General features: G+C 55.6%; 2 protein-coding genes across 4 annotated transcripts in view; one reads left to right on the plus strand and one right to left on the minus strand.

Moving 5' to 3' along the window:
* The first annotated feature begins 12,402 nt into the window (after window positions 1-12,402).
* LITAFD (LITAF domain containing) lies at window positions 12,403-14,052 on the plus strand. Its single transcript, XM_014793457.2, has 3 exons — window positions 12,403-12,474; window positions 13,473-13,617; window positions 13,918-14,052. The coding sequence occupies exons 2-3, from the start codon at window positions 13,496-13,498 to the stop codon at window positions 14,024-14,026; spliced, it is 231 nt and encodes a 76-aa protein (XP_014648943.1). The 5' UTR covers window positions 12,403-12,474; window positions 13,473-13,495; the 3' UTR covers window positions 14,027-14,052.
* A 6,635-nt stretch (window positions 14,053-20,687) lies between these two features.
* The window catches only part of USP7 (ubiquitin specific peptidase 7), a 77,626-nt gene continuing 72,915 nt past the window's right edge, over window positions 20,688-25,398 (minus strand). For all 3 annotated transcript variants that reach the window (XM_087449609.1, XM_087449610.1, XM_014793455.2), the window contains exons 26-31: window positions 24,585-24,685; window positions 23,855-23,954; window positions 22,979-23,098; window positions 22,712-22,783; window positions 22,479-22,569; window positions 20,688-22,021 (exon numbers count right to left, since the gene is read on the minus strand). In XM_087449609.1, the coding sequence (XP_087305735.1) occupies window positions 21,915-22,021; window positions 22,479-22,569; window positions 22,712-22,783; window positions 22,979-23,098; window positions 23,855-23,954; window positions 24,585-24,685 (591 nt within the window). In that variant the 3' untranslated portion in view covers window positions 20,688-21,914. The remainder of the gene's footprint in view (window positions 22,022-22,478; window positions 22,570-22,711; window positions 22,784-22,978; window positions 23,099-23,854; window positions 23,955-24,584; window positions 24,686-25,398) is intronic.

The following is a 25,398-nucleotide window of genomic DNA, read 5'->3' on the forward strand; positions in this document are numbered from 1 at the left end:
GGCGGGTCCGCCGCGGCCCCGCCCCTGCCCCGCCCCCAGGAGCTCCCAGCCAATGGGGCCGCGGCCCGGAGCCCGGGGAGGCGCGAGCGGGGCGAGCGGGAGGCCCCGGCGGCGCTTTGTGTCCGCGCGCGGGCGGCTGGCGGGAGCGCGGGGCGCGCGGCTGGCGGGAGCGCGGGGCGCGCGGCCGGGGGGTGCACGCCCGGGCTGCACCCGCGGTCGCTAAACTCCCCGGAGAAGTGGGGGAGTCCGGTCTCTGCGCCCGTGCGGTCCCTCCGGGCCTCCGCTCCAGAATCCGGATGGGCCCGGGGCGCCTCCGTTTAGCAGAAAGGAAGAGATAAAGGAATAAAAAGGAATGAAGAGAGGCAGGAGGGAAACAGACAAGCAAAGAAAGGAAGGAGGAAAAGGGGAGGGAAGGGAAACCAATAAGAAAATGCAAAGAAAGAAAAAATAAAAAGACCAGGCAACGCTGTTGATTTCGTTCTCTTTCTTGTGTTTTGTTTTGTTCTGTTCTTAAGTGCCACTCCCTCCTCGAGTCCTCCGTCTCTGCAGGTAAATGACAGGACTCTCATTTTACAGGAGAGGAGACTGAGGAACGGAGAGAGAGGCGATCTCCCGCCCCCCTCCTCCGCCCCCCCATCACAGCGAGTCCAGCCCTGAACCGAGGTTCAGGTGGGTATTTGAGGGGCGGGGAAGGGGAAGGTATCCTGTAACTGTGCAGGGACAACTGGGCCCAGGAGTCGGGGTGGCAGTGGGGTCCGTGCCGGAGCCCACCAGCTCTGTCTTCGCGGCTTCTCTCTCTCTTCCTCCCTCTCTCTCCCTTCTCCCCTCCTCCACTCACACACAGAGAGACCATTGAGAACACAGCAAGAAGAGAGCCATCTACAAGCCAGGAAGAGAGTCCTCCACCAGGAACCGAATTGGCGGGCACCTCGGTCTTGGACTTCTCAGCTTCCAAAACTGTGAGAAATAAATTTCTGCTGTGTAAGCCACCCAGTCCAGAGTATTTTGTTATGGCAGTTGGAACAGGCTAAGGCCATCTCTTTTTCTTCCTTCTCTCCCCAAAGCCCATCTCAACTTCTCAACTTCAGTTAGAGGCTCCTAATTGAAGCCTGTCGGAGTTTCACACCCGAATTTGGTGCAGTTCTAGTCTCCCATCATTGGTGTTCTCCATGCCAGGCTCTGTGTTGGGCACTGGGCATCCAGAAATAGAAAGTGCCCACCCCGTTCCCGTCCCAGAGAAGCCACAGCCTCGCGAGGCAGAGATGGATGGGTAACGATAACCAGGATGTCAGGTGGTGGGTGGGCTGGATAAGCCTCCTTGGCCCAGTGAGTGTTCCTCCCTCGGGCCTGGCAGATAAGACGGGTCCCAGGGACGAGTTTTCTCTCTCACATTGCAGCCAGTGACATCAGCCCGCCATCTTGGCCCCATCTGATGGCACTAGCCTAGTGGCCAGACTTGGGCCAACAGCTGATAAGGGGATCTGGCCTAAATTTTCTGCCCAATAAAGACCAATCATCCATCCAGCCACCTGACAAATATTTGTTGCACATGAGCTCTGTTCCAAGCCATGGACTAAACAAAACTCATGTTGGCCCTGCCCCTCTGGAGTGTTAACACTCTAATAGGGAGGCAGATGTTATGGGCAGATGTACCCATAATCACTCAATGGTATAAAATCCTGCTGTGATGCACAGAAGGGACAGGCCAGGAGAGGCTTCTCCGGAAAGTGCTGATTGACCTGAGATCTGGAAGATCAAGAATTCAACAGACAAAAGAAAGGACATTCCTGAGAGAGGTTAGAACATGTGCAAAGGCCCTGAGGTGGGAAGGAGCCTGGTGGGGCTAGGACAGAGAGAGAGAAAAGGGATGGTGGGGTGAGATGGCAGGAGCCAGAATGGGCTAAATTTACGGGAGCTTCATCTATAAGAGTGATGGCAGCGGGTGAGGGCTTACAGCAGGGATGAAATGGAGACTCCTCCCTCCAAAGTGTAACTGGAGTCCACCCACCTGTCCCCATGTCTTCCCACCGTGGCTCGGGCCTCTGCTGTCACCAGGAGCAGCAGCCTGCTCCCGTCCCCTCTACCTCCCCCAGTATCCATGCCCACGTGCCAATCTTCTGTGCAGCAGCCAGATTGATCTTTCAAAAGCATGAATCCGACCTTTGTTAAAGAAGAAATTACTCATGACGCTTGTTAAAACAGGAAGGCAGAGTTTATTCAGGACGATCGCAATGGAATCCTAGCAAGATTCTTGCTGCAGGCAGGCCAGGGATCAGCGGCCCCCCAGGGGATGGTGGAGCGGGAGGCATTTGGTCAGATATTGTGGGTGATCAGATATGGAGGGCGGGGGATTCTGGCTAAACCAACTAGACAGGAGTCTTGCTAAAACTGGACTCAGCAAGGACGGAGATGGAAGCCCAATTTTGGGCTTAGTTGAGTGGAGGGCTCGGAGCAGCCTGATTAAAGTTTGGTCAAGGAGAGAATCTTTGTCACCATGTCCCTCCCCTGCTCAGTGACTCCTTACGCTCTTTAAATAAAATCCAAATTCTTCTTCTGCCATAACGCTTCAGATTTGATTTAGCCCAATACAAGAAAACTCCAATAAGGAGCTTATGCAAGTTGGAGGTTTACATCTCTGTCAGGAAAAGGAAGACTGGGGTTGGTATGTCCAGGGTTGATGCGGCAGGTCTATAGTCCTCAAGGACTTGAGTGTCTCCTATTTTCTTGCTCCACCATCCTTTAACATTTGGCTTCTAGCCTCAAAGTTGCCTCATAGTCCAAAATGGCTGCTGGAGCTCCAGCCATCATACATCAGCATGTGCATTTAGTGGGGGGAGACAGAAGAGTGTCTTCTCATCCCTCAAGTCTCAGACACCCCTGTCTAGAAGACAACTCTCAGACTTCTCCTCTAAACCTTCTGGTATCTTGTCTGCCAGTTAGTCTTCTGTCTCCCCAGTAGACCATAAGTCTGGGAACACAAAATATCATCCTTTGGGCTCAGCTCATACCTCCCACACCCAGCCCTGCACGGACTAGAGTCACCGTAAGTGGTCTTGCATCAGTGACTGCATATGAGTGGATGAAATGACGTGTGCATGAGCCATTTCTCGCAGATCCCGGTTTATTCATCTCCAAGCACAGAAATGCTGACCTGGGGAACCGGAGTGAGTCTCTTCCCTAGTCCTGCCCCAGGCTTCCACTAGGGGCTCCCGCAGGAGATGCCTGAGCCGAGTCTTGACAGAGGTGGGAAGGGCGTTCCAGGCAGGGGATCAGCATAATCGAAGGCCGCCCCTGGTCCTCCCCCGCTCCCAGCTCAGAGATGTGCCGCCGCCCCCAAGGGGGTGTTGGGGAGTGTGGTAGTGCGCGGCGGGTGTGAGAGCGAGGGCCATGGTGCTGGAGGTGCTGGAATGCCGGGCGGCCTCGCTCCGGGAGAAATCACCACATCCGCAGGCTTGCAGCACCGCGCCCCACACACGTGTCCTAGGATTGTCCCCCGTCCCCGCACGTGCGCAGCCTCCCACTGTCCACACCCCGCCGGAGCGGCACAGGTGTCACGGTCAGCGAACCCTCGCCGCCGCCGCAGCATCACCCCCTTCCGCAGGCTGGCCCGCTGCTCCGCGGGGTCCACTCTGGCCGTCCGTTACTTTCCTGCTGCTTCAAGGGTCCCCGTCCCGATGCTCAGGTCGGACAGATATTCTGCGGCGTTTCCTGTTTCCTCTAATTCTTCCAGCGTTTTGAGAAGCCCGTCTACATCTTCTGGAACGCATTTGGTGAGTGGGGTGAGGAGGGCCCCTCTGAGGACAGATGGTGGGGGATCTGGACCCTGCCGCCGTCTGCCTCTGCCTCAGTTCCTTCATCTGTAAGGAGGGGACTGTGTCAGGAAGGCTGTCGTGGGGCGGACGGGACGGAATGTGTGCAGGACTCTTGGGACCCGGCCCGGCACATCGTGAGGATTAGTTGTTATTATTTGCTTTTTAAATCACTTCTTGCTTGAATCTGGGTGTGGCCCTGGTAACAACAGTAGTTACTGAGCTCGGGGCCCTACAATGTGCCAGACACACTTTGCACCATCGTTTGTGTCACATGTGAAGGTCGGCACAGCTTAACTTCCTAAATCCCCATCACGACCTGGGAGAATCATCGTCCCATTCTGCGGATGGGGAAATGAGGCTCAGATCGCACAGCAATAACTGGACAGGCCGGGATTTGAATGTGGCCAGGTGACACCCCAAGGTGCCACCTCCCCAGGCCATTTGGACTGAAGTCCCCGTCCCAGGATGTGTCACTCCACCAGGGGTCTCAGAGAGGGGCCTCCCTGGGTGGAGCAGGGCCGGGAACTTGGGCCCTGGGAATGCCTGCTTCCTCTTGCCCCATGCTCTTGGTCTCTGTTGGGCCACTACCTTCTGGACAGTCACCTCCCTGTCCTCGGTCTGCCTCCAGCCACTGCCCCTCTGCCCAGCAGCCCGAGGGGTCTTCTTAGAACATAAATGGGGTCTCAGCATTCCCAGCCCAACCTCACGTTCCTCTACTCACTCCACCCCATCCCCAGTGGGTACTGCAGGGCCTTTGCACATGCCGTCCCCTCATCTGGGAACTTGCTTCCCCGACATCTCCCTAGGCTGACTCTTTCTGGTCATTACACCTCAAATGAGGGGACCCTCTGCCCACCCTGAACCCCATGTGGTGCCCCCCAATCAGTCTGTCTCATCACCCATTGTCATTTCACTCTTCTGCCCATAGGAACACGTCTGGCATCTGCTTCCCCCACTAAAGTGTGAGCTCCCCAGGGCAGGCACCTCGTCTGCCTTCTGTGGTTTTGTATGCCCGACACACAGTAGGTGCTCAATAAATGCATGTTGAAGAACCAAGGGCAGCAGCAGTGTCATGTGACATGGCAAGACCTGTTGAGGATGAGAGGCCTGGCGGGTGACTCAGTTTCCCCTTCTGTAAAATGGTGCTGGAAGAGCCTACAGTTGAGAGGAAGCTGAAAACTGCCTCCTGGGCCGGGTGGGGAGGCCAGGGGAGGGGCCCCTGCCCTCTGCCCGGCGCCACATGGGCCGACTCCCTCCGGGCAGCTCTCGAGGCTGGAACCTGCCCAGGACGAGGTCCAAGGGAGGTGGCGGAGCCTGCTGGCTGAAGGAGGGGAGACACGGCCCAGGAGCCCACTGTGTGACCCCACCCCCCGCACGCCCCTCCCACATGGACACAGACACAGCCCACCAGGGACGTATGGACACACAGACACAAATGTCTCTGTGTCTCACACAACACCCCAGGCAGATGAGATATTCACAGACAGCCCCCACCCCGAGCAGACGACACCACACACCACACCAGCATCTCCCAAACGCACGGACCCCCGGCCCCCACACACGCAGACGGAAACGTGCACAACCACACACTCTCCCATCACACGGCTTCCCGGGCTCTCCCCCCAACTCCAGACCCAGAGCTTTCTCAGTCTAGAAACAGCACCCACCGCCCCCTCCAGGCAGGCCTCGGGGGCTTGGTCCGAGAGTTCTGAGGGCAGAGGACAGAATTCAGCCACCAGGGAAGGATTGACCCTGTCACCCCATCTGGGGTGCCCGCTCCTCAGAGATAGGGCCTCCACGGCTGCCCAGGGGACAGGTTCTCCTTTCCTCCCCTCTCCCCGAGGCAGCAGTGGGGCTGGGGGTGGGGGCGCCTGCAGTAGCCCACAGCCCCACACCTCCCGCCCCCAGCTCACCACAGGACGGTGGCTGCCAGAGCGGGAAATTCAGCCCAGAGAGGTTAGGGACGTGCCAATACGACCCAGCAGGGCCCCACCCAGGGCTCCCGGCTCCTGCAACGGGATCTCTCTGGGAAAACCCAGCCCCTCCCCAGGCAGGAACGGGCGGCTTCTCCAGCTGCCCCCTCCCCGGCCACTCAGCAACCCAGCCCCCTCCCCCACCCTTGCACAATAATTACGGTTACAAATCATTCCCCCGGATTCCTTCCTCCTGTCTCATCGCCTCCCTGTGTAGCTGGGCCCTGCTGGGAAGAGAGGATGAGCAGGGAGGGGGAAAAAAGTCCCATTTCCTTTCTCCCTTAAGCACACCCAGCTGCAGAGTCTTTCTTATTGCCAGAGAGGAAAGCATAGCCCAGAGAGGGTGAGTGAGGTGCCCAGGGTCACACAGCAGGAGAGGACCAGGGGGGCCTCCTGGGACCCTCAGCTGCCAAAACTCCAGGTTCATTCCATTCCTGGGATGGCCCGGCCCCTGCCCTGACTTTTGTGACTCTGCTGATATGATTTATGACCATCACGGTTGTTATTATTACTAATTCCCAACTCATTGCAAACTTTCTGTGTGCCAGATACAGAGCTAAGGGCTCTGCACGGATTTCCTTCCTTCGCCATTCATGTGACAACCTTTATTGAGCATCTGCAACGTCCCAGGCGTGGGGCTAGGTCCCAGGGAGAAGGCTGTGAACGAAATCAACGAGGTCCCTGCCCTCACGCTGCTGATGTTTTAGAGCAACAGACAATGATGAAGTAAGTTAGTACATGAACCGGTTAATTCAGACAGAGGGAACTGTTGTCAAAATTGAACCAGGTGGGACGGTAGAGGGTGGCTGGCTCCTCTGGCCCGGGATCCACAGCAGTGCTCCATGAGGAGTGGCACGTGAGCTGAGTGTGTGACGAAAATGAGCCAAGAGACATCTCAGAAAAGTGCATTCGGGGTGGCAGGAAATGCAAAGACCCGGGGGCGGGATGGAAGGAAGAGAAAGGAGGCACGTGTGAAGGATCATCCAGCAAGGCAAACGTGGCATTGAATTTTCCTAACACTCTTGGCAGGAAGGATGATTATTAGAGCCATTTTGCAGAGGAGGGAACTGAGGCTCAGAGAGGTGAAGACGCCTGCCCGGGGTCACACAGCTGTGAGTGATGGAGCCCACACTTTGACACTTCTTCCTCCTCTGTGCCAGGCCTTATTTTGGGGATGCAAAGGTTAAAAACAAGCAAAACAGTCTCCAGGAGCCCTGAGCCTCGCAGAGAACTGATCCCCATGGAAGAGGCCCAGGAGGAGCCCGGCCAGGCCTCCCGGCTCCCCCGGGGCCCTGTGTCTGGCTGCTGAGGGACGGGGTCTAACCTGGCTCTGCCGCAGCCTCGCTGTGTGGCCTTGCTCTCATGCCTCCTCGCTCCTCGCAGCCTGGCCTGAGGGAGACAGGGTGGGACGGGGGTCCTCAGCCCCAGGGCAGCCTGGGAGCCCCAGGCCGGCCCTAAAGAGCGGGTGGCAGGGGCGGCCCTGCCCAGGATGGGGACCAGTCTGTCCAGCAGAGCCCCGAGGGAGGAAGCGAGGCTGACTCTCGCGGCCTGGTGCTGCCCCCTGGTGGCGAGGGCCGGGATGCTTGGCGCCTGAGCCCAGCGCCCCTCAGCTCCCTCCTTCATTCTCCCTCCAGCGCCCTGTTTGGACGTGGCAGCCGGGGTCCGGACCCTGGGTTAGGGGGACCGTCATCCTCAAAATTCCCCAAGAAGGAGGCAGTCCCCAGCCCCATCCCAAGATGTGTAACCTCAAGACTATACAGAGACCCTGGGGTGTGATATCCAGGGCATTTTAAGCCAAATGGGGTGGGCTGCAAAGAGCGGAGCAGGCAGCTCATTCATTCATTCCCTCATTCACTCGTTCATTCATTCACACATTCAACCTATAGTCATTGAGCATCTCCTCCATGCCAGGCGCTGGGGGGGCAGCAGGAAACAAAGCAGGCATAAAGTCTCAGACACCAATATATACAGGGGTGTGGACGTGCTCCAAAGGAGACAGGAGTGCAGAGGACAGAGTGAGAAGAGGGGAGGGTGACACGTCAACACGCTGGGACAAAAGAGACTGGGCACCGGGGCAGGAACACCAACCCGGCGGTTTGCAGACTGTCGGGTGTGGACGGCCTGGGTACCGGTAGGAGCTGGAGAGAGGGGGTCAGAGGCTCAGCAGGAGAGACGCAGAGCTGGAGGAAGGCCCGGACCACAGAGGAGCATTTCTGTTTTCCGTGAAGACAAGGCCTTTGTGGGGTTAGGAAACAACTTCCTCAAGATGCTTTTTTCCCACCAGCCGAAAAACGGTCGTCACGATGCACAGCTCTCCTGAGCCCGGATGTAAGTGGCAGCTGCTCTGCCGTGGACACCTGCCTGCGCGCCCGGATCCCCTCCCTTTGCAGGCGGCACCTCCCCTGCTGCCACGCCTCACAGCCCGGCCCGTGTTAGAACCTCAACTACACAGCATCAGAGGATGTGTACTCTTCTAGGTCAGGTTTCTTTGGTTCAAAATCATTTTCTGAGACGTGTTCATCTTGCTGAGTACATCAATAGTGCCTTCGTCGTATTGCTGAGCAGGATTCCTCGTATAATATACACAATTTGTTTATCCACTCACCTGTTAACAGATATTTGGGTTGTTTCTAAATTTTGGCTATTATGGATAAAGCTACTAAGAATTTTCTCGTGCAGGTCTATTTTGGACATATATTTTTATTTCTCCTGGGCAAAACCCTGGGGGTAGAACTGCTGGTCACAGGTGGGTGTATGTTTGTCTTTATAAGAAACCGTGTTTTCCAAAGTGAGGCACCATTTTACACTCACACCAGCAGTGAATGAAGCTTCTAGTTGTTCCACATGCTCATCAACACTTGGGATTGTCTGTTTTTTAAAATTTTTCCAGTGGCTCCTATGGCTCTTAATTTGCATTTCCTAGATGGCTGGTGATGGTGAGCATCTTTTCTTTCTCCTTTTTTTTTTTTTTTTTTGTGAGGCAGATCAGCCCTGAGCTAACTAACAACCACGCCAATCCTCCTCTTTTTGCTGAGGAAGACTGGCCCTGGGCTAACATCCGTGCCCATCTTCCTCCACTTTATATGGGATGCTGCCACAGCATGGCTTGACAAGCGGTGCATCGGTGTGCGCCTGGGATCCGAACCCGGGCCGCCAGCAGTGGAGCGCGTGCACTTAACCACTATACCACGGGGCCGACCCCTGTGAGCATCTTTTCCTGTGTATATTGACCATTCTTCTATTTTCTCTTGTGAAGTGTCTGTTCTGGTCTTTTGCCCACTTTTAATACTGCATTTTTAAAATTATGATGATTAAGTTGAAGGAGTTCTTTTATATTCTGGATACCTGTCCTTTATCACAAATATGTACTGCAAATATTTTCTCCCAGCCTGTGGCCAGGCCTTTTACTTGTATCTCCCGTGTCTTTTGAAGAGCAGGTGTTCTCAGCTTTGATGAAGCCGTTTTTCAAGTCTTTCTTTTACGGCTTATGCTTTGTGTGCTGTGTAAGAAATCTTGATATACGATCATCTGTTTGTTTTCGGTTGCTTTCCGTTTTTCGGTGTCGCTTTTTTCTTTTTTATGTACTTCCTTTTGAATTAGTAAAAAGAATTATATGGTTCCAAAGTCAAACCGATAAAGCAAGGTATATCTGGAGAGGGCCCACTTCTGTCCCTGTCTCCTTAACATCAACCACTTCAGTTTTTTATTAATCCCTCCTTTCTTTCTCCTTGGAAATTATATATCTCCCTCCCCATTTCGTTACCCAAAAAATAATGCACTATATATATCTCTATCTTCTTGTTTTTTTAAACAATGTATCCTGGAGAGAATACCCCATAGTAGTATATGGAGATTTTCCTCTTTTCTCTTTTCTCTCTCTCTTTTCTTTTCCTTCCTTCCCCTCACCCCCTTTATTTTTGGTAGCTGCAGAGTGGCTATATGGATGGACATTTGGGTTATTTCTAGCCTTTTCTGCTGCATTGAACAGCCTTGTGCCTACGTCATTGGATATTTTTGCTGGTCTATCTTTGGGGTGGATTTCTAGAAATATTATCGCTGGGTCAAAGGGTCCCACATCTGTAACTCGGCTAGATATCACCAAATCCCCCCTCAGGGCAGGCGCATGGGAAGGCCCATCTCCCCTAGACTCGCCATAGCTCTTGGTTTCTGCCAGCCTGGTAGACGGGCCGGACTGTCTTGGACGTGCCCCAGGATTTTGCAGCCCCATGAGAAACCATATGGTTCACTGGTCACGCGCACAGAAGTCCCTTTGCGCCTTTGGTCCACAAATTCCGGCTGTGCCCTTCCTGGCTGTGCCCCCAGGTGAAGCACAGAGGCAGCCTGGGCACGTGTGTCTATGCATATATGCACGTGTGCATGCGTGTGCCTGTGTGTATATAGACATGTGTACGCATACACGTATGTATACGTGTACCTGTGTACACACACCCACCTACATTTCTAAGGAAGAGGATGTGGAGATCCTCACAACTAGATCTTTGCACACATCAGGATAAACTCCTCAAAGCAGATTCACTAGCTCTAATCAGACTCATACTTTTAAGGCTCAGATGATTCCCCCGCCCTGCCCTCCGAAGCCCGGCGCCGGTCCTCCCCCTCCCCACGGTGCGGGGCAGCGGATAAGTAGAGAAGGGGCGTCTTCAAGGGGTCCCTAAGCTGGGCGTGTGGGAGGCCCCGTCCCCCTCCTGCAGAGAATCGGGACAAAGCCCACCCCCTTGGCCGCTGTGAGGACACACATCACAATGGCCATTCCATCTGAGCTGGGCCCAGCAGGAGGCGCGGGGGAGGCCTGCGCTGCTGTCAGAATGGGCCCGCCCCCCAACCCGAGACAAGCGCTTGGCTGCTCGGAGCTTGGAACCCGAGGCCGCCCGGATACAGTTGCCGGAACAAAGGACCTCCAGTGTACCAAGATGGAACCGTCTGCAGGGTGAGGGTCCCCCATTCAGGTGACAAGGTGACTGTGTGGCCCTCGGGAAGCAGGCGAGGAGCCTATGGGTTGCCTTGCTGAACTGGGGCTCATTCCAGTCCCCAGCCCCCTCCCCAAGTCCTGCTGTCCCCACCAACCCGGGGACCATGTGCCCCAGTGGGGACGAAATGGGGCCTCCCACATCCTGTGCCCTCTCTTAAAGTGTCCCAAGGAAGTCACAGGACAAGACTAATGACTCCTCCGTGTCAGGTATGGCCTGCCTCCCTCTCCCCCAGAGACAACCTAGGCTGTTGGAGGTGGGTGGGGTGGGTGGGGCTCCTGGCCGTGCTCGTGTGATCGTGGGCAAGCTGCCGAATCTCTTGGGATCTGTTTTCTCGTCTGGAAAATGGTTGAGAGGATGAAAAGAGATGACTGTGTAGGGCCAGGCAGTTGCTGACTCAGCGTGAGAGCAGAATGACGCTCCACCTGGCAGCCCGGGGCCAGGTACTTAATTTCTGACCTTCGGTTTCTTCACCTGTAAAATGGGTCCAAAAACCAGCCCTGGGCAGGGCTGCTGGGGGCGCTGGAAGGACAGGAAACCTCTTCCTGTCCCACGGAGTCTAGACAGTGTGGTGAGAAGTGGGGAGTGGCTCCCTGCTCTCTGCTGGCCCCAACTCTGGGAGGAGGCCCTGGTTGGGGTGACCCCAGGTGCCCCCCTCAAGCCTCAAGCTGGCTTTCCCAGGAGGAGCAGGTCCCCATGCACATCACTCATGTGGTTCCCAATAGAAACACAGGGGATCCCCATCCATCACTCACCCCGTCATTGACATTATGGGGTTCCCGTGCGCTCCTCGCCCAGACCACACTCTGGGTGTCCAGGATCTCAGAATTCCTTGTCCAAAGCGCCTTACGCCTGCTTCCAGGGCTTCCGCGGACTCTTCTTGAGGCCCAGGGGCTGACTCCTTGAGGCGGGGGACAGAGCTGGGTGTCCACACACTGTGGGAGGCCCCTCGCGGGTTATGAGGGAGCCAGGTTGGGAAGAAGGGAGGCAGGCCTGGGGTCCGAACGCCCGCCCCTTTTGGAGCCTCCTGACCAGAGGCAGGGGCGTAACGTGCAGCAACACGTGCTCTGGAGGCAGGCGTGCTCAAGTTCCATCCTTGACTCTGATACTCACGTGCTGGGTGACCTGGAGCAAGTCACTTAACCTCTCTGAGCCCAGGCTCCACTTCTGCACGACTGGAATAACGCCACACAGCTGCCTCTTTGGTGCCTTGGCAAGAGCACAGGGACGTATGTAAAGGGTTGAGCACAGAGCTTGGCATGTAATGAATGCTGGATATTAAAAAAAGGGGATGAGGGGGCCCTGTGCTACTTCTGCCTCTGCAACTTTCCAGCACTGCCTCCAGGAAGATCTTACATCCGAGGACACGAGGGCACAACTGCAGTCAGAGACGCCTGGGCTCAAACCTCAGCTCCTCCATCTACTAGCTATACAACCACCGGCAGCTTGACTCACGGCTCTGGGCCTCGGCTTTTTCTCCTGTAAAATGGGTTCCTCCCTCTGGCTGTCCTCGCTCTCAGCTCAGCGCTGAAAACTCACGGAAGCCTTCAGATCTGAGGGTGTCTTCCTTCCTCTCTCCCAAAGAGCCTCCGCTGCCTCCTCCTTATCCACCTTCTCCTCGTCCTCGGCCCTGTCATCAGCCTCCAGGAACTCAGGCTCCTCCCCCAGTGTACGTCAGAGGCCCCCATGTGGTGCACACAGGTCAGTACTCCTGCCTGCCCCCTCTCCCGGCTTCTCTGTGTCACACTCAGGACTGCCCCGGCCACTCGCCAAGACTGCCCACTCAGCACCTTCTCCGGGAAGCCCTCCTCCCCTGACCGCCACAGCTGGCTGGTGGCCACATTGCCCATGGCCATGAGCACTTGTCTCCATGTGAGATCATTGGTGGAGGGGGCTGGACACAGTAGGTGCCCAGGGAATGTTGATGGAGTGAAATCCTGTCCCCTACTGGGCAAATGCTCCACCCCCCACCCCCAACCACAGAGGACGGGAATGCAGACCTGGCCCCTGGGGTGGGGGCCTGGGCTTTGGGATTTTTTTTTTTTTTTTTTTTTTTTTTTTTGTGAGGGAGGTCAGCCCTGAGCCAACATCCGTGCTAATCCTTCTCTTTTTGCTGAGGAAGACCGGCTCTGAGCTAACATCTATTGCCAATCCTCCTCCTCTTTTTCTTCCGCAAAGCCCCAGTAGATAGTTGTATGTCATAGTTGCACATCCTTCTAGTTGCTGTATGTGGGACGCGGCCTCAGCATGGCCGGAGAAGCGGTGTGTCAGTGCGCGCCCGGGATCCGAACCCGGGCCCCCAGCAGCGGAGCACACGCACTTAACCGCTAAGCCACGGGGCCGGCCTGTCAGAGGTTTTTAAGTGCTGGGATTAGAAACTGACTCTGGCTGACTTGAACAAACCCAAAAGGGACTGTATGGGTAGGAACTCACTGAGCTGAAGGGACCCAGTTTAAACGCAGAGAGCTCCCAGATTCCCTGGGCACCTTGGCCAGAGGAGGCAGAGCGTCTTGACTGAGGGGGCGCTGAGCCCTGAAGGCTGCTGGGGGGAAATGGGACTGCACGGGAAACTGGGGCCCATCTGGACAGCCTGGGGTGCCCAGGGGAGAAGGGGAACCTGAAAGAGGGTCCAGCCCAGGGGTGGGCACTGGGGAGGGAAGGAGGGGGGCGGGGCTGACCTGCCCCTCCCCTGCCCCCAGCACTGTTCACCAGCCTGCCCGAGATGGGGTCTGCCATGCCCATCCGGTCCACGTGTCCCTACTGCGGGAACTACATCGTCACGACGACCACCCCGGTCGCGGGGATCCTCACCTGGCTGCTGTGCGCCGGCCTCTTCCTGTGCGGGTGAGCGGCGCGCCCGCGGCCTCCGCGGGGCCCGAGCATCCGCGGGGAGGGGCCTGTTGGTTTGGGGGAGCTGGAGGGCGCGGAGGGGCGGGGTTTCTAGCACACCCGGGGGACGGGCAGCGCAGGACCGAGGACAGAGGGGCCCCGGGCTGGCTCCGCCCCCAGCTAGTCCGGCACAATCTGGGCGAGAACCTCAGGCTGGCCCCGCGGGGTCGCCGCCCCACGACCCCTGGACCCCCAACAACAGCCCTCCCCGCGTCCCGGGCCCCCGCCCACGGCCCGCTGCTCCCGAGGCTGCAGGTGTATCCTGGGCTGCTGCTTGATCCCCTTCTGCGTGGACCGCCTGATGGACGTGAAGCACACGTGCCCCGTGTGCCAGCGCGAGCTCTTCCGCTACCAGCGCCTGTGAACCCCTGCGAAATAAATGTCGACTAAGAGACCTTCTCCTGCCCGCGTCTGTCCTGCTGGGGTGCCCCCGGCGCCGGGAGTGGTGAAGGCACTGAGGGGGTGCCCCCCACCCTTCCCTCTGCCCTCCTGTCACAATGCAGGTCAGGGTGGCGCTTAGACGGGCCCTGGCACACAGTGGGTGCGCAGTCAGCATCGGGTGAACGAGTGCTGGCAGGCGTGGGCGCCCTCCCTTCTCCGGCTCCCTCCTCTTCTGACCCCTTAGAAACCACAATCCACTGATCAGCTCCCATCTTTCCCAGCCCCTTCCTTCCCATCAGCTCAAGCTTCTGCATCTTGATGAAACCGGCTCCTGCAACTCCAGTGGGGGCAACCCTGTGCTTCTGGCGTTATCCGTACCTCTCCTGCCACTCGGTCCTCCAACACATCCAGGTTCACACCTGGCCCCCGGCCTGCCTGGTTGACCAATGGCCTCCCGTTGCTACATCCAACATCCACCTGCCTGGATTCTCTGCAGCCCCTGCCCCTCACTCTGTGGTCTTCCCTGCACTGCCCTGTTACCCAGTGCACCCTCTCTGCACGCCCTCAGACTGATGCCCCCAGGGTCCCGTCTTGGGCCTCTTCTCACATGACTCCTGAGGCTTCTGTTCTCACCTCCGGCATCCCACAGCCCTCCCTTGGATGCCCCCGGGGCCCCACAAACCCCACAGGTCTCTAAGTGATGCCTCTTCTCACCTCCTCGCGTGACCCCATTGGCTGGGGATGGCATGGCCCCTCCCCACACCTCCTCTTATTCTAGAGCCCTCCAGTCCTGCAGCACGACCTCAATCCTGGCCCATTTGCCCCGTGACGATTTCTTCCTCTCATTATCCCACGTGGTCTTCCCTGAAGACCTTCCTTGAAGAAAGCCGCCACCCCCGAGGGGTCTCCCTGCTCTGGGTCTTGCCTGCTTCTTCCCGTCTTCACCAGCAGCCAGTGGCTGGCACAGAAAGGCTCAATTAACACGGGCAAGAATTAGTAACTTCGGGTCTGATGAGGCCAGACACCTGCCTAGAACTCGCCACCCTCAGGACTGAGTCCAGACTTTTAACCTGGGGTCATTTGAGGCCGTCTGTGAGCTGGCTGCAGCCAGCTGGGCAAGAGCTGCCCATCACCCATGCGTCCAGACTTCCTCTTGCCTCTTCTGGAATGCCCTCCAGCCCCTCCTCTCTTCGCTTACTCCTTCCAGGCCCAGCCGGCACAGTGTCACCACTCATTCTCAGGTCTCTGTCACTCTCCTCAGGCCTTGGTGCCCCTAGGGCCTGGCGGGGACGGGTGGGTTTATGGGAGCTGGGAATCCTCCCAAATCTCTGTCCTTGCCCCCCAGCAAGAGATTGTTTTGTTTTGTTTTGTTTTGTTTTTGCTGAGGAAGACTGGCCCTGGGCTAACATCCATGCCCATCTTCCTCCACTTTATGTGGGACGCCGCCACAGCATGGCCTGACAAGCGGTGCGTCGGTGCGGCGCGCCTGGGATCTGAACCCGGGCCGCCAGCAGCAGAGGGCACGCACTTAACCGCTACGCCATGGGGCCGTCCCCCGCCCCCCGCCCCCTGCCCTCCCAGAAGAGGTTTAATCCTTATGATTCCTTCACGCTGCAGCACAGCGGCTTTCCTGGACTGCAGAGGCTGCTGGGCAAGGAACCCGGCAAATGCTAGGGAGGTTAAAAGGCCCTGAGCTGGTCATGAACGAGGTCCCTTCTGGTTAAGCGGGGTCTGCCTGGGGACGAGAGCAGGAGGAGGGATGGGCCAGAGGGAAACCCAGGGGCACAACTAAGGGATTTTTTATTTTGCAAAATATGAAAAATATTATTCACCCATCTTTTCAATTAGATTTCCTAGAGGAGGGAAAAGGGAAGTGAGAGGGGAATTAGGGGGCAGAGGAGAAAGCATAACAGGAAGACACGTGAAGTACATTTTACTCACTATAACATGGCCGGCGGTTCTGTAATGCTCACCAGCACCCCGGGGGGGCAGAGGTCCCCCATCCTACAGATGCGGAAGCTGAGGCTGGAGCGATGGCTTGTGCAGGGAAGGGGTGTGTGCGTGTACGTGTGCGTGTGTGTGTGTGTGTGTCAGGTGAGAGCCACTCTGCCTGTGGCCTGCTGTGACAGCGCTGGCAGGTCCTCATGTCATGCCAGCCAGGAGGAGGGACGAGCTCAGAGGTCTCCAGACCTGAATGTCAGCCCCTCGAAGGTGCCCCAGCAGCTGCCCCTCTGCCATCTCCCCCCGGAGATGCCCTGGAGAGTCGGGAGGGCACCAACTTCCGAGTCAGCATTAGCTGCAGGACTGGGAGCCTCAATTTCCACATCCAAACGGGACCCATCTTAACAAGATTTTTAGGATTAGAACGTGAGGCATCTGACACAAACGAGGCACCAGCACCTGGGAACCAATCTTAATAAATCAGGATGGCGGCGCGGGCCAAGCGAACCCAGGGAGAGAGAAAGACCCCAGGTCAACACGTGGCCACCCATCTGGGATCGTGTCTGAAGGAGAGACTGTGCGAGGGTCAATCACTGAAAGGGAGAGTGAGTCACCAAGCCCAGGGCGGGCCACCAGCCCCCACTATCCAGAGGAGGAGGTCCCAGCCTGGGACGTGGCCGATCTCTGGTGTGGAGGAGGTCACAGCTCTGCAGAGGCGCCCAGGCCGGGTGGTGACAGTCAGGGGCGTGGCCCCTGGTCGGCCTTTGGCCGGAGCCGGACACAACTGCAGAGGTCAGGGCCGTGTTCTGACTCCACGCTCGCCAAGCAACTTCCTGGTTTTGACTCAGGTTCCCAGATAGGTGCACAGACACGGGCCTTGGGGCCCGTGACAGCGACTTCCTGAGGCAAATGCTGAGTGGGTGGCAGCCGAGAGGGCTCTGGGTGGTGGTCCAGGTCCTTCACCGGCTTGACTCGGCCACCGCCACACCTTCAACGAGGTCCCGCCCAGCTCCAACCAGCACCCTTCGGTGAGCCCACGGGTCCACCCCCAGGCCTTTCCGACTTAGACCGCCCAGTGTGAAGAAAGAAAAAGCCATTTGCCAGCTTTTAAAAACCGGGAGATTTATTCACATGGAAAATCCAGACTTTTTGGCTTCTTTTAAAAAAACTCTGAAGGCCCAGCTGAACAAGATGGATGTTCAGCAACCATCGGGCTGAACAATGGCTGTCCCCTTGGCCGAGCCCCACCAGTCCCATTGTCCCCATCATCGCCATCATCCCAGGGCCTCCTCACTCACTGCCCTGGACAACTGATACTTAAGCCACTGTTCCTATTTCTTAGTCTTAATGTCCGAGGCCTCGTCCCAGGGCAACCTTGGTTTCTGTCCCAAGACCTGGCTGTAGAACCAGGCTGGGGTTCGTGGGGGACGCGGCCTCCTTCTCCGGCACACCTTTCCCTAAGGGTCGACCTGGCTTCTGGTCCTCCATGCTCACGGTCTGTCTCTGCACCAGCTTCTGGTTCCTGCCAGGAGTGTGGTCTGGTGGTGTGAGCAGGAGGGCCCAGGGCTCAGAGAGAGACGGAGTCCTGTCCTCGGCTCCTGCAGCTCCCCATCCGGAAGTGGGGACAGTCCCCTCCTTCCACCCAGGGAGGCCGGCTGGGGGCGCCTGGGAAGGGAGGCGGCAGTGAGTCTGGTCTCAAGGCCAGCTCTGCACTTAGCCAACCCGAGAGCCCGGCCAGATGCTCAACCTCCCCGTCCGTGTCCGGGTCACTCTGGGCGGCCCAGGGGCCTCACTGAGAACCGCTGCACGGCATGCTCAGGGGGACGGGTGTTACGAGGACTGCTGACAGTTTTCTCAGCTACTCTCTCCCTGCAGAGAGCCAGAGCCGAGACAGAACACGCCCCACCCCTGATCAGGGGGGCATCCTAGAGGGTGTGGCGCGGCCCCTGGCAGGGCACTAACAGCACAGTGAGTCTCTGTCACAAGGGACACCTCACACCTGTCTCCAGCCTGGAGCTCTCGTGGAGGCCGGGGGGCGGGCGGGCTGCCTCAAGTAGCTCTGGGCAGGGGTATGCCCGGTGGCCCTCACCTCGAGCCTGCCTGCGCCGTGTAACAGAGGCCAGAGGGGCAGAAAGGCCTGGTAGGGTGGGGGGCACGGAGGGGCCATGGTCATGCAGACTGTTGCACCCCCCCACCACACCGCCCGAGAGGGCGTGGAATGAGCCATCACGAGCAGCAGCCGCAGACGCCGCCGACCCTGAACCCTTCCCTGCGGTAGGCCTGCCCCACTGCAACCCCAGCTTCGCAGAAATGAGTCAGGAGGGGCTGACGGTACTGACTCTTCACTGGTGGGGCGGGGGTGGGCGAGCATCGCTCTTGCTACAGGAGTGGGCTTCATAGAGGGTAGGGCTCCACGAGTTTTCCTCTCCCAACATTTCATTATAAAAAACTTCAACAGTCATCAAATTCGAAAAGATCTCACTCTGAACGCCCGAGTGCCCACCCCCAGATCCACCCACTGACAGCTCAGCCTCTGACGGTCGGGGCCCCTCCTCCGGAACCTGCAGGCCCAGTCTGGCTCAGACGCTCCCAGAGGCCCCGGTGGCCAGCTTCCTCACTGGAAGCTGCAGGCAGGCAGGACAAGTCAGCACAAGGCAGGCTGCGGCTCAGCTCACAGCACCGAGGCGGGAGTGCCTGCAGCCAGCGGCTCCCGCGCCGGGCAGTGCAGACAGGACAGCGCCACAGCGAGGGTTCCATCGGACAGCGCTGGCTGAGAGCGAAATGGCAAGACTGGCAGGAAATGCTGCAGTTACCCACAATAAAGACGGGGCCGTGCGGTTCTAACTCGGTGACATTTGAAATGTCTTCAGTGAGGGGCCAGGCCTGGCTCCGGGGCCACAGATGTGCCTCCGTTCTCCCCAGTGGGCGCACCTGCTATTAGACTGCTCCAGCAAAGCCTGAGTCGCCCGAAAGGCTGCTTTCCCCTCGAATTCAGGGGCCAGTGAACCTTGACGACTTCTGCCTGTTCTTACAAACGACGGGTTCCTGGAACCCGGCCTCCCCCACCCACTGGATGTGGCTGCCTCCCCACCCCAGCGGCAGTGCTGAGCAGTCACCACGGAGACCACCAGGGGGCTGGTGGAGCCAAAACCTTGAATCGCGTGCTCTTCAACCGCAGAGGCAGTTTCAAACTAAAGATTTCAGTCAACCACTCAGAGACCTCAACCCCAGACTCCAACCAAAGCACGAACACAGCCTCAGGACAGGAAGGAGAGGAGGTGTGGGTGAGCGAAGCCCCGGGGGGGCCTTGCTGAGGGAGAGATGGCCCTGGAAGCAGCCGGTTTCGCCAGGCACAGAACTCTGGCCCAGGGTCACCGAGGGGCCGCGTCCCAGAGCGCCTCTGCAGGCGGATGCGACACCCTCGAGCTTCGTTGTCCGCCAAGGCCACACCTCCCAGTGGGGCATGCAGAGACTCTTGAACGTAATTATGTATTTCCTAACAGAGTAATACCAGCCACCACCACTGGAGACACGTGCCTTCTTGCTGGATGGTGGCGGTGATCCCCACGACAGTTGACTTGAAGGTCTTTGAGAAAGCCCAGCAATTCCTTTCAAAGGCAGTCCCCAAGCTGAATGAGCAGGGGACATCGGGAAGGTGCTTAATGCTACAGGGATGACAGCCTGCACGTAGCCTGTTGTCAAAGATGGAAATGCCGCCCTCCGCCCCATGCTCTCAAGTTTATAAGACCGTGTCTTCCAGCACACCGCTTCTGTGTACAAGCCACAGGGATGTGCCACGGCGACCACGAGCCCCTTGTTACTGTGACACCGTGGTTTCCAGGGGCCCACGGTGCTAGGGACTCAATAGGCACACGGACACATCTTAGATGGGAGGATGGAACATCCCCAGGGGTCTGGAAGAAGCCTTTGAAAGGCAGTCATTTTCTCCCTTTAAAGTTCCATCCGCCCCCCAAGTCAGTTTCATGATCTGACTCGCAATACGGTACCCGGGAGTGAACGGAGAAGTAAACGCAGCACACGCCATCCACACTGTAAAAAGTTCTTTGTAAAAAGTCATTTAATGAGAGAAAATACCAAATTCCAGTTACCTAAGACTATAACCTACCCTTAGCCAAAACCTAAAACTAAAAACCCCAACACTTCAATGTTCATTGAAAGACAAAACCCGTGGTGAATGATTCTCGCTGGCCTGCCCGTAACTACTTTCTGCAGGAGGAAGGGTCGGGGAGTCTGTGGGTGGAGGGGGTGCTATCTACACACCGTCAGGAAGCAGACCTCGGGGCGTGAAGGCACACACTGCAGTGGAGACCTCGAAATGCAGTCACTCAGAGGTACAGACCTGCCCAGGGACCAGGAACAGTACACTGGGCGTGGGTTCGAGGCCATGAGGTGAACCACAGAGGGTCACGTCCACTGAGGGGGCCTCCCCTGGACTGTGCCTTCCACATTTTTAATATTCCCAGTCATCTTACTTGTACAGGGTTCCCTCTTGGAAGACCTTGTCTTTCTTAAACCTGACTAGTAAGAGGCAAAAACAAAACCCCCCAAATCCAGGATTGTATCTCAGCAGTGCTGAAATAGGGAAAAATCTCAGTAGAACTCTTGTTATGAAGGAAAGGGCTCCCCAAGCCTATGTGCAGGGAGAGCGGAAATCTTCCGCAACTTCCACGTCACTCACTGAATTATGATTTTATAGAAAATTTTATTCAACATACAACATTTTCCAGCAAAAAGGCAATATACAGGAAGAGTTGGTGTACACTGCTGCTACAGAAACAAAAAAATACGGGAAAAGGGTGAAAAATAAGTGTGATTTTGCTGATTCTATTTTACTGCACTCAGAACTAGACACGCGGCTGGCATTAGCTCCAGAATGAAAGGTCGGGCGGAAGTAAAACCACACACAATGAGTATCCACATCAGTGAGAGTCACCTGCAGACCCGCCCAACCAAGTCGCCTCCTCCCGGGGTAAATTGTACATGTCCATTCATTAAATATACAATTTCATTTCTCCTTTTTTTTTCTTTTTTATTTTAACTTTTTTACAAAGTCAACAGCTTACTAACCACTAGTGAGCATGCCCTCTTTGCTAAAAGGCTCTCCCTTTTTTTGTTCCGTCTGTTCCATCTTAAGGAAATTCTATTTATAATTTTTTCACCTGCTCGTGTGAACTGTTGAGATCATTAAGTTTGCTGAGAGGCAGCACAGTACACCTTAATTGTATTTAACAGTGTTTTCAATTGAATAAAAAGACCCCAGAACGTCTGTCAGGACTGTATTCAGTGCGTCCGCTTTGCACAGGGGCTGCAGAGCAGCAGTGGCTGACGGGAGCAGACGAGTTATGAAAAGACCCAGGCAGCAGAGGAGAGGAGGACCGAGGAAGGGGGACGTACACGCAGTGGAGGACAGAGCTATTTATTAGGCTGTGAGTTTCTCTGTTTCGCCTTTACAGATGCACAAAAGGTCATGGGAAGTGTAACTAGAGGAAAGACGTCGGACGAGCCTAAACATAAGACTCACGGCTGCAGGGCTGGTGGCCGGGACCCCAGCGAGGCAGCCGGGCAGCTTATGCCAACGGGGAACAGACTAGAGCCCTTCTGCAGTGCCACGCGTCCCTAACCTCTTCTCCCGGGATGCAGACAGTCGCCTTGCATTGTGGTTACCATAAAATAACTCTCATTGGCATCCAAGCTTTATAAAAACACCTTCATTTTGCTCAAAAAGGGCAGTCAATAGATACAGAGAAGCCAAACTGAACCCTCAACAAAATAAAATTAAGATCAGCAGCAAATCCTCTTGCTGAAGACTCCGGATACGGATCGAGTGCACTTGTACCAAAGTTCTCGGCAGTTAAAAAGGGGCACACACCCACGCAGGGCCCTCGCCTTGCACACACCGGGTCAGGAAGTCAGTTATGGATTTTAATGGCCTTTTCCAGGTAAGTGTAGCGACTCCTCTTTGGGGCTTTGTTGAAGTGGTCGAGCCCGAGCCAGGGCCGAGGGTGAGACATGTTACCTGGAAGGAGAGAGAAGCAGTAAGACCACAGAGCTGCCCTAGTGCCCTGGGGCCGGGGGTGGCCAACGCGGATGCTCAAAACCGAGGTGCGGATTCACGGTGAAGCCAGGACGTCTGAGCGGCACGCTCACGCAGAGCTGAGGGCACTCACCCCTCACTTAGCACCTCATCGGCTCCGCCAGACAGCCTGCACGTTACCCAGCGCCACCAACATCCTGACCCTGAATCTGAGCTTTTCAGTCACCGTTTAATGCACGTCAAGTGCCTTCATCCTTAAAAGAATTCACAGGCTACAGGCTGCTGCTGCCCCCGTCTGACAGATAACGAAAGCAAGCCCGGTCGCCCGGCTGTGGAAATAGAGGAGCTGGCACTCGAACCCAGGCCATCGGGCTCCGGCCACTTACCACTCGCTGCTCAGCCTAACTCATGCTCAAGGAAGCCGAGGGAGGGCTCTTACCAGGCTGAGGCTCAAAATCTTTCAAGTTTACTTCATACTCATCTTCATTTATGTACTGGTGTCGGCCCATCATCACAATGGCAAATTTAAACTAAAAGACAAAAATTAAAACTCCTCCATTAATTCTGGATGTAAGCAAAACTCAGAACAATGGCAACAAACGTTGAGGCCGTGTTACTAGTCAGATTTGAGCAAGCTGCCCCTTCAGCCACTCCCGGTGTCCAAGCCCATACCTTTTCAAACTCCTTTTCTTGGATGTCGAGCAGACTCTGAATCCGCTTCATTACTTCTCTGAAATGCTCGCCCTACGAATGGTAAAGAACACGTGTGCTCACTCATCTGTGCCACACTGTGGCAGCCCCCCGTGGCCCACGTGGATGCCACCAAAGCCCATTATCAGCCCGCCAAGGCAGAAAACCAAATTTAGCCATGCTAATCCAAAACTATATGAGACTTCATGTTCTGACACGAGATCCTCAACCTACCACCAAAACCCTCACCTGGTGTATCCTCAGCAAAAATGGAATTCCAAATGTTCCAAACACCTCTTTGTGGAAATGGGCCACTGTGATCAGCATCTCGTTTTCCTTATCTATGTCTACCTGGTCCAGAGGTATTTCCTGAGTACACATTTTAAACAGAGTTACATAACGCAGTTAATGCAGACAAAACACCACGTCTCAATTCTGACTTGCTACTCCACCAAGGAAGCTAGCTCATATATTTGCCAAAATGCCATGTTCAGGTCCTGTTAGAATGATAAGAGTTCAGAGCCAGAAGATATCTACGTGTTTAACACTCTGGTTTTTCAGAGATCAAATGATGGATTATTCCAGTAACTATGGAAATTTCAGCAACTCGAAAGTCAAGAGGGACCCACAGTTTCTGACTAGATTTGCTTGCTGGCCTATATTCAACACTAATTTCTAAGGACAAATTCTGTGTAATTCTACTTCTATGAGCTATCTAGAGCAGTCAAACTCAGAGAAAGTAGAATGGTGTTTGCCAGGGGCTGGCAGATGGGGAATGTTCAACAGGTATGGAGTTTCGGTCGGGGAAGATGAAAAGGCTGTGGCGATGGATGGTGGTGATGGTTGCTTATCAGTGTCATGTACTTAATGCCACTGAACTGTGCACTCAAAAATGGTGAAAATGGTAAATTTTATATTACGTATATTTTATCACAATAAAACATTTACTATGTTTCAAAATCTGGAATAATAAAATTAACCTCAAGGATCACTTCAACTACTGGTACATAAAAACAAAACTAAAGCCACTTCCGAGAGTCGCCACGGTATTTAAACAAGGCGCGGATGGGCTGCCCCACCCACGAGGGCTCACGCCCTCTCCTGGTGCCAACAGAGGACAGTTACCTCTATTCGAAACGTTCGACTCGTTGCGGGAGATAAACATTCTAACAGCTCATCTTCTTGGTGCACACCAATAATTTTGTAGCTTACAATTTCTAGCAGCCTGTACAAAACAAGAGAGGAGGTGAATGATATAAATTCATGAGAAAAAAATGATTGACAAATAGTTTTCTAGAAAGAAAGTCTTTATTATAAAATTCTTCCTAGGCAGGACTTGGCATGTTTTTCTCACTGACTCCTTAGAGAACAGATAAAGGTCTCGTTCTTTTATTAATCATACAAAGAAAACATTCTGGGAACCAAACACCCCAAGGCCGCCTCATCCTGCAGGCTGACCGTGCGGCAACGGGACACGAGAGCCCGACCCTGAAATACAAGCTCATCAGCACACCTGAGGCTTCTGTCCACACCTCAGTGCTGGCCACACTGGGCAGAAGTGGCCCCATTTCTCAAACAGGACTAGCTTTTTTCCAGTTTCGGTTATCAATCTGTTTCAGTCCCATTCTTCCTCTGCTTGGCTTAAATCACGCCTTTTTACTGCAAGTAATTAATATCAGGAGAGGAGGAGGAAAAACGGCTCCACTGTGAAATATTTATAAAGCGCTGCAAAGGGCAGGCTGAAAGCCCGGCAACGACGCACGCGGTTCCGGCTGGTCCAGTTCCTGTGGACGCAGCTGCACACGCCGAGCAGTGCCGGCCCTCCTTCCAGCCGGCAGCTTCCAGCAATACTTGCCTGAGTTTCCCTGACGCCTTCTCGCCGAGCTCTACGGCCTTTTTACATTCTTCTAGCAGGTCCCGGACACACCCGTGCTTGTCTGGATATAGTGTTATTTCCTAAGACAGGACAAGAAGAAATAAATGCTTTAAAGAAAACATAAAGGGTCTGCTGTAACGAACCAATTTTACTTGAGGAGAGAAAACCCCTGCAATCAACGTTCTCAGTGGTGTCCAGCTAGCCCAGCACTTGCCCCTTTCCCTTCCTTCCCTGACCGCTCCTGACGTATGAATTCACTCTGTCTGCCCACCCTGGGACCCACCTGGCACCGGGGGAGTGTAAGAAATGCCACTTTGCAAAAGGCAAAAACCTTGCCATTTACAGGACAGGTTCTCCAGAAATAAGCCCCTGAATGCTTATCCATGGCCCTCCCCAATTCTCATCACAGGGAGACAGAAGGCTGACCTAGACCATGACCAGAGGCGGACTGTGTTTCAGCCTGACCAATTCGACCCAGGGGAGAATGTTCATGACACGTGGCGCAAATTCCCCCTCAAAAGTGGTAGAGCTAGAAAGGTCCAAACAGGTATAGACTTTCTAGAAGAACCACCCAAAAGTGTAGCTGGACACGTCTTCTGTGTGGAGCAAGCACGAGACGTTGGAGCAGCCTAGGGTAGTAACTTTAGAACTGAGTGCCCAGTGGAGCCCGAGTCCGCTCTGCTCACAGGCCGCTGCCCTCACTGAGGCCCGGCCAAGGCAGGAGGGTCTGAAAAACACACTGCCCGGGCCAAGGAGCAATGCAGCACCTTGAAGATCTGCCGACCAGTAAGGA

The sequence above is a fragment of the Ceratotherium simum genome, chromosome 26, assembly GCF_057802395.1.
Source record: "Ceratotherium simum simum isolate JZ-2026a chromosome 26, ASM5780239v1, whole genome shotgun sequence".
In the NCBI taxonomy this organism is placed as follows: domain Eukaryota; kingdom Metazoa; phylum Chordata; class Mammalia; order Perissodactyla; family Rhinocerotidae; genus Ceratotherium; species Ceratotherium simum.

Bases quoted from the DNA above. Each gene is read 5' to 3' on its own strand.
- LITAFD (XM_014793457.2), top strand. From the start codon at position 13,496: ATGGGGTCTGCCATGCCCATCCGGTCCACGTGTCCCTACTGCGGGAAC. The intron at 13,618-13,917 runs GTGAGCGGCGCG...CCGAGGCTGCAG, and splicing joins GCCGGCCTCTTCCTGTGCGG to GTGTATCCTGGGCTGCTGCT.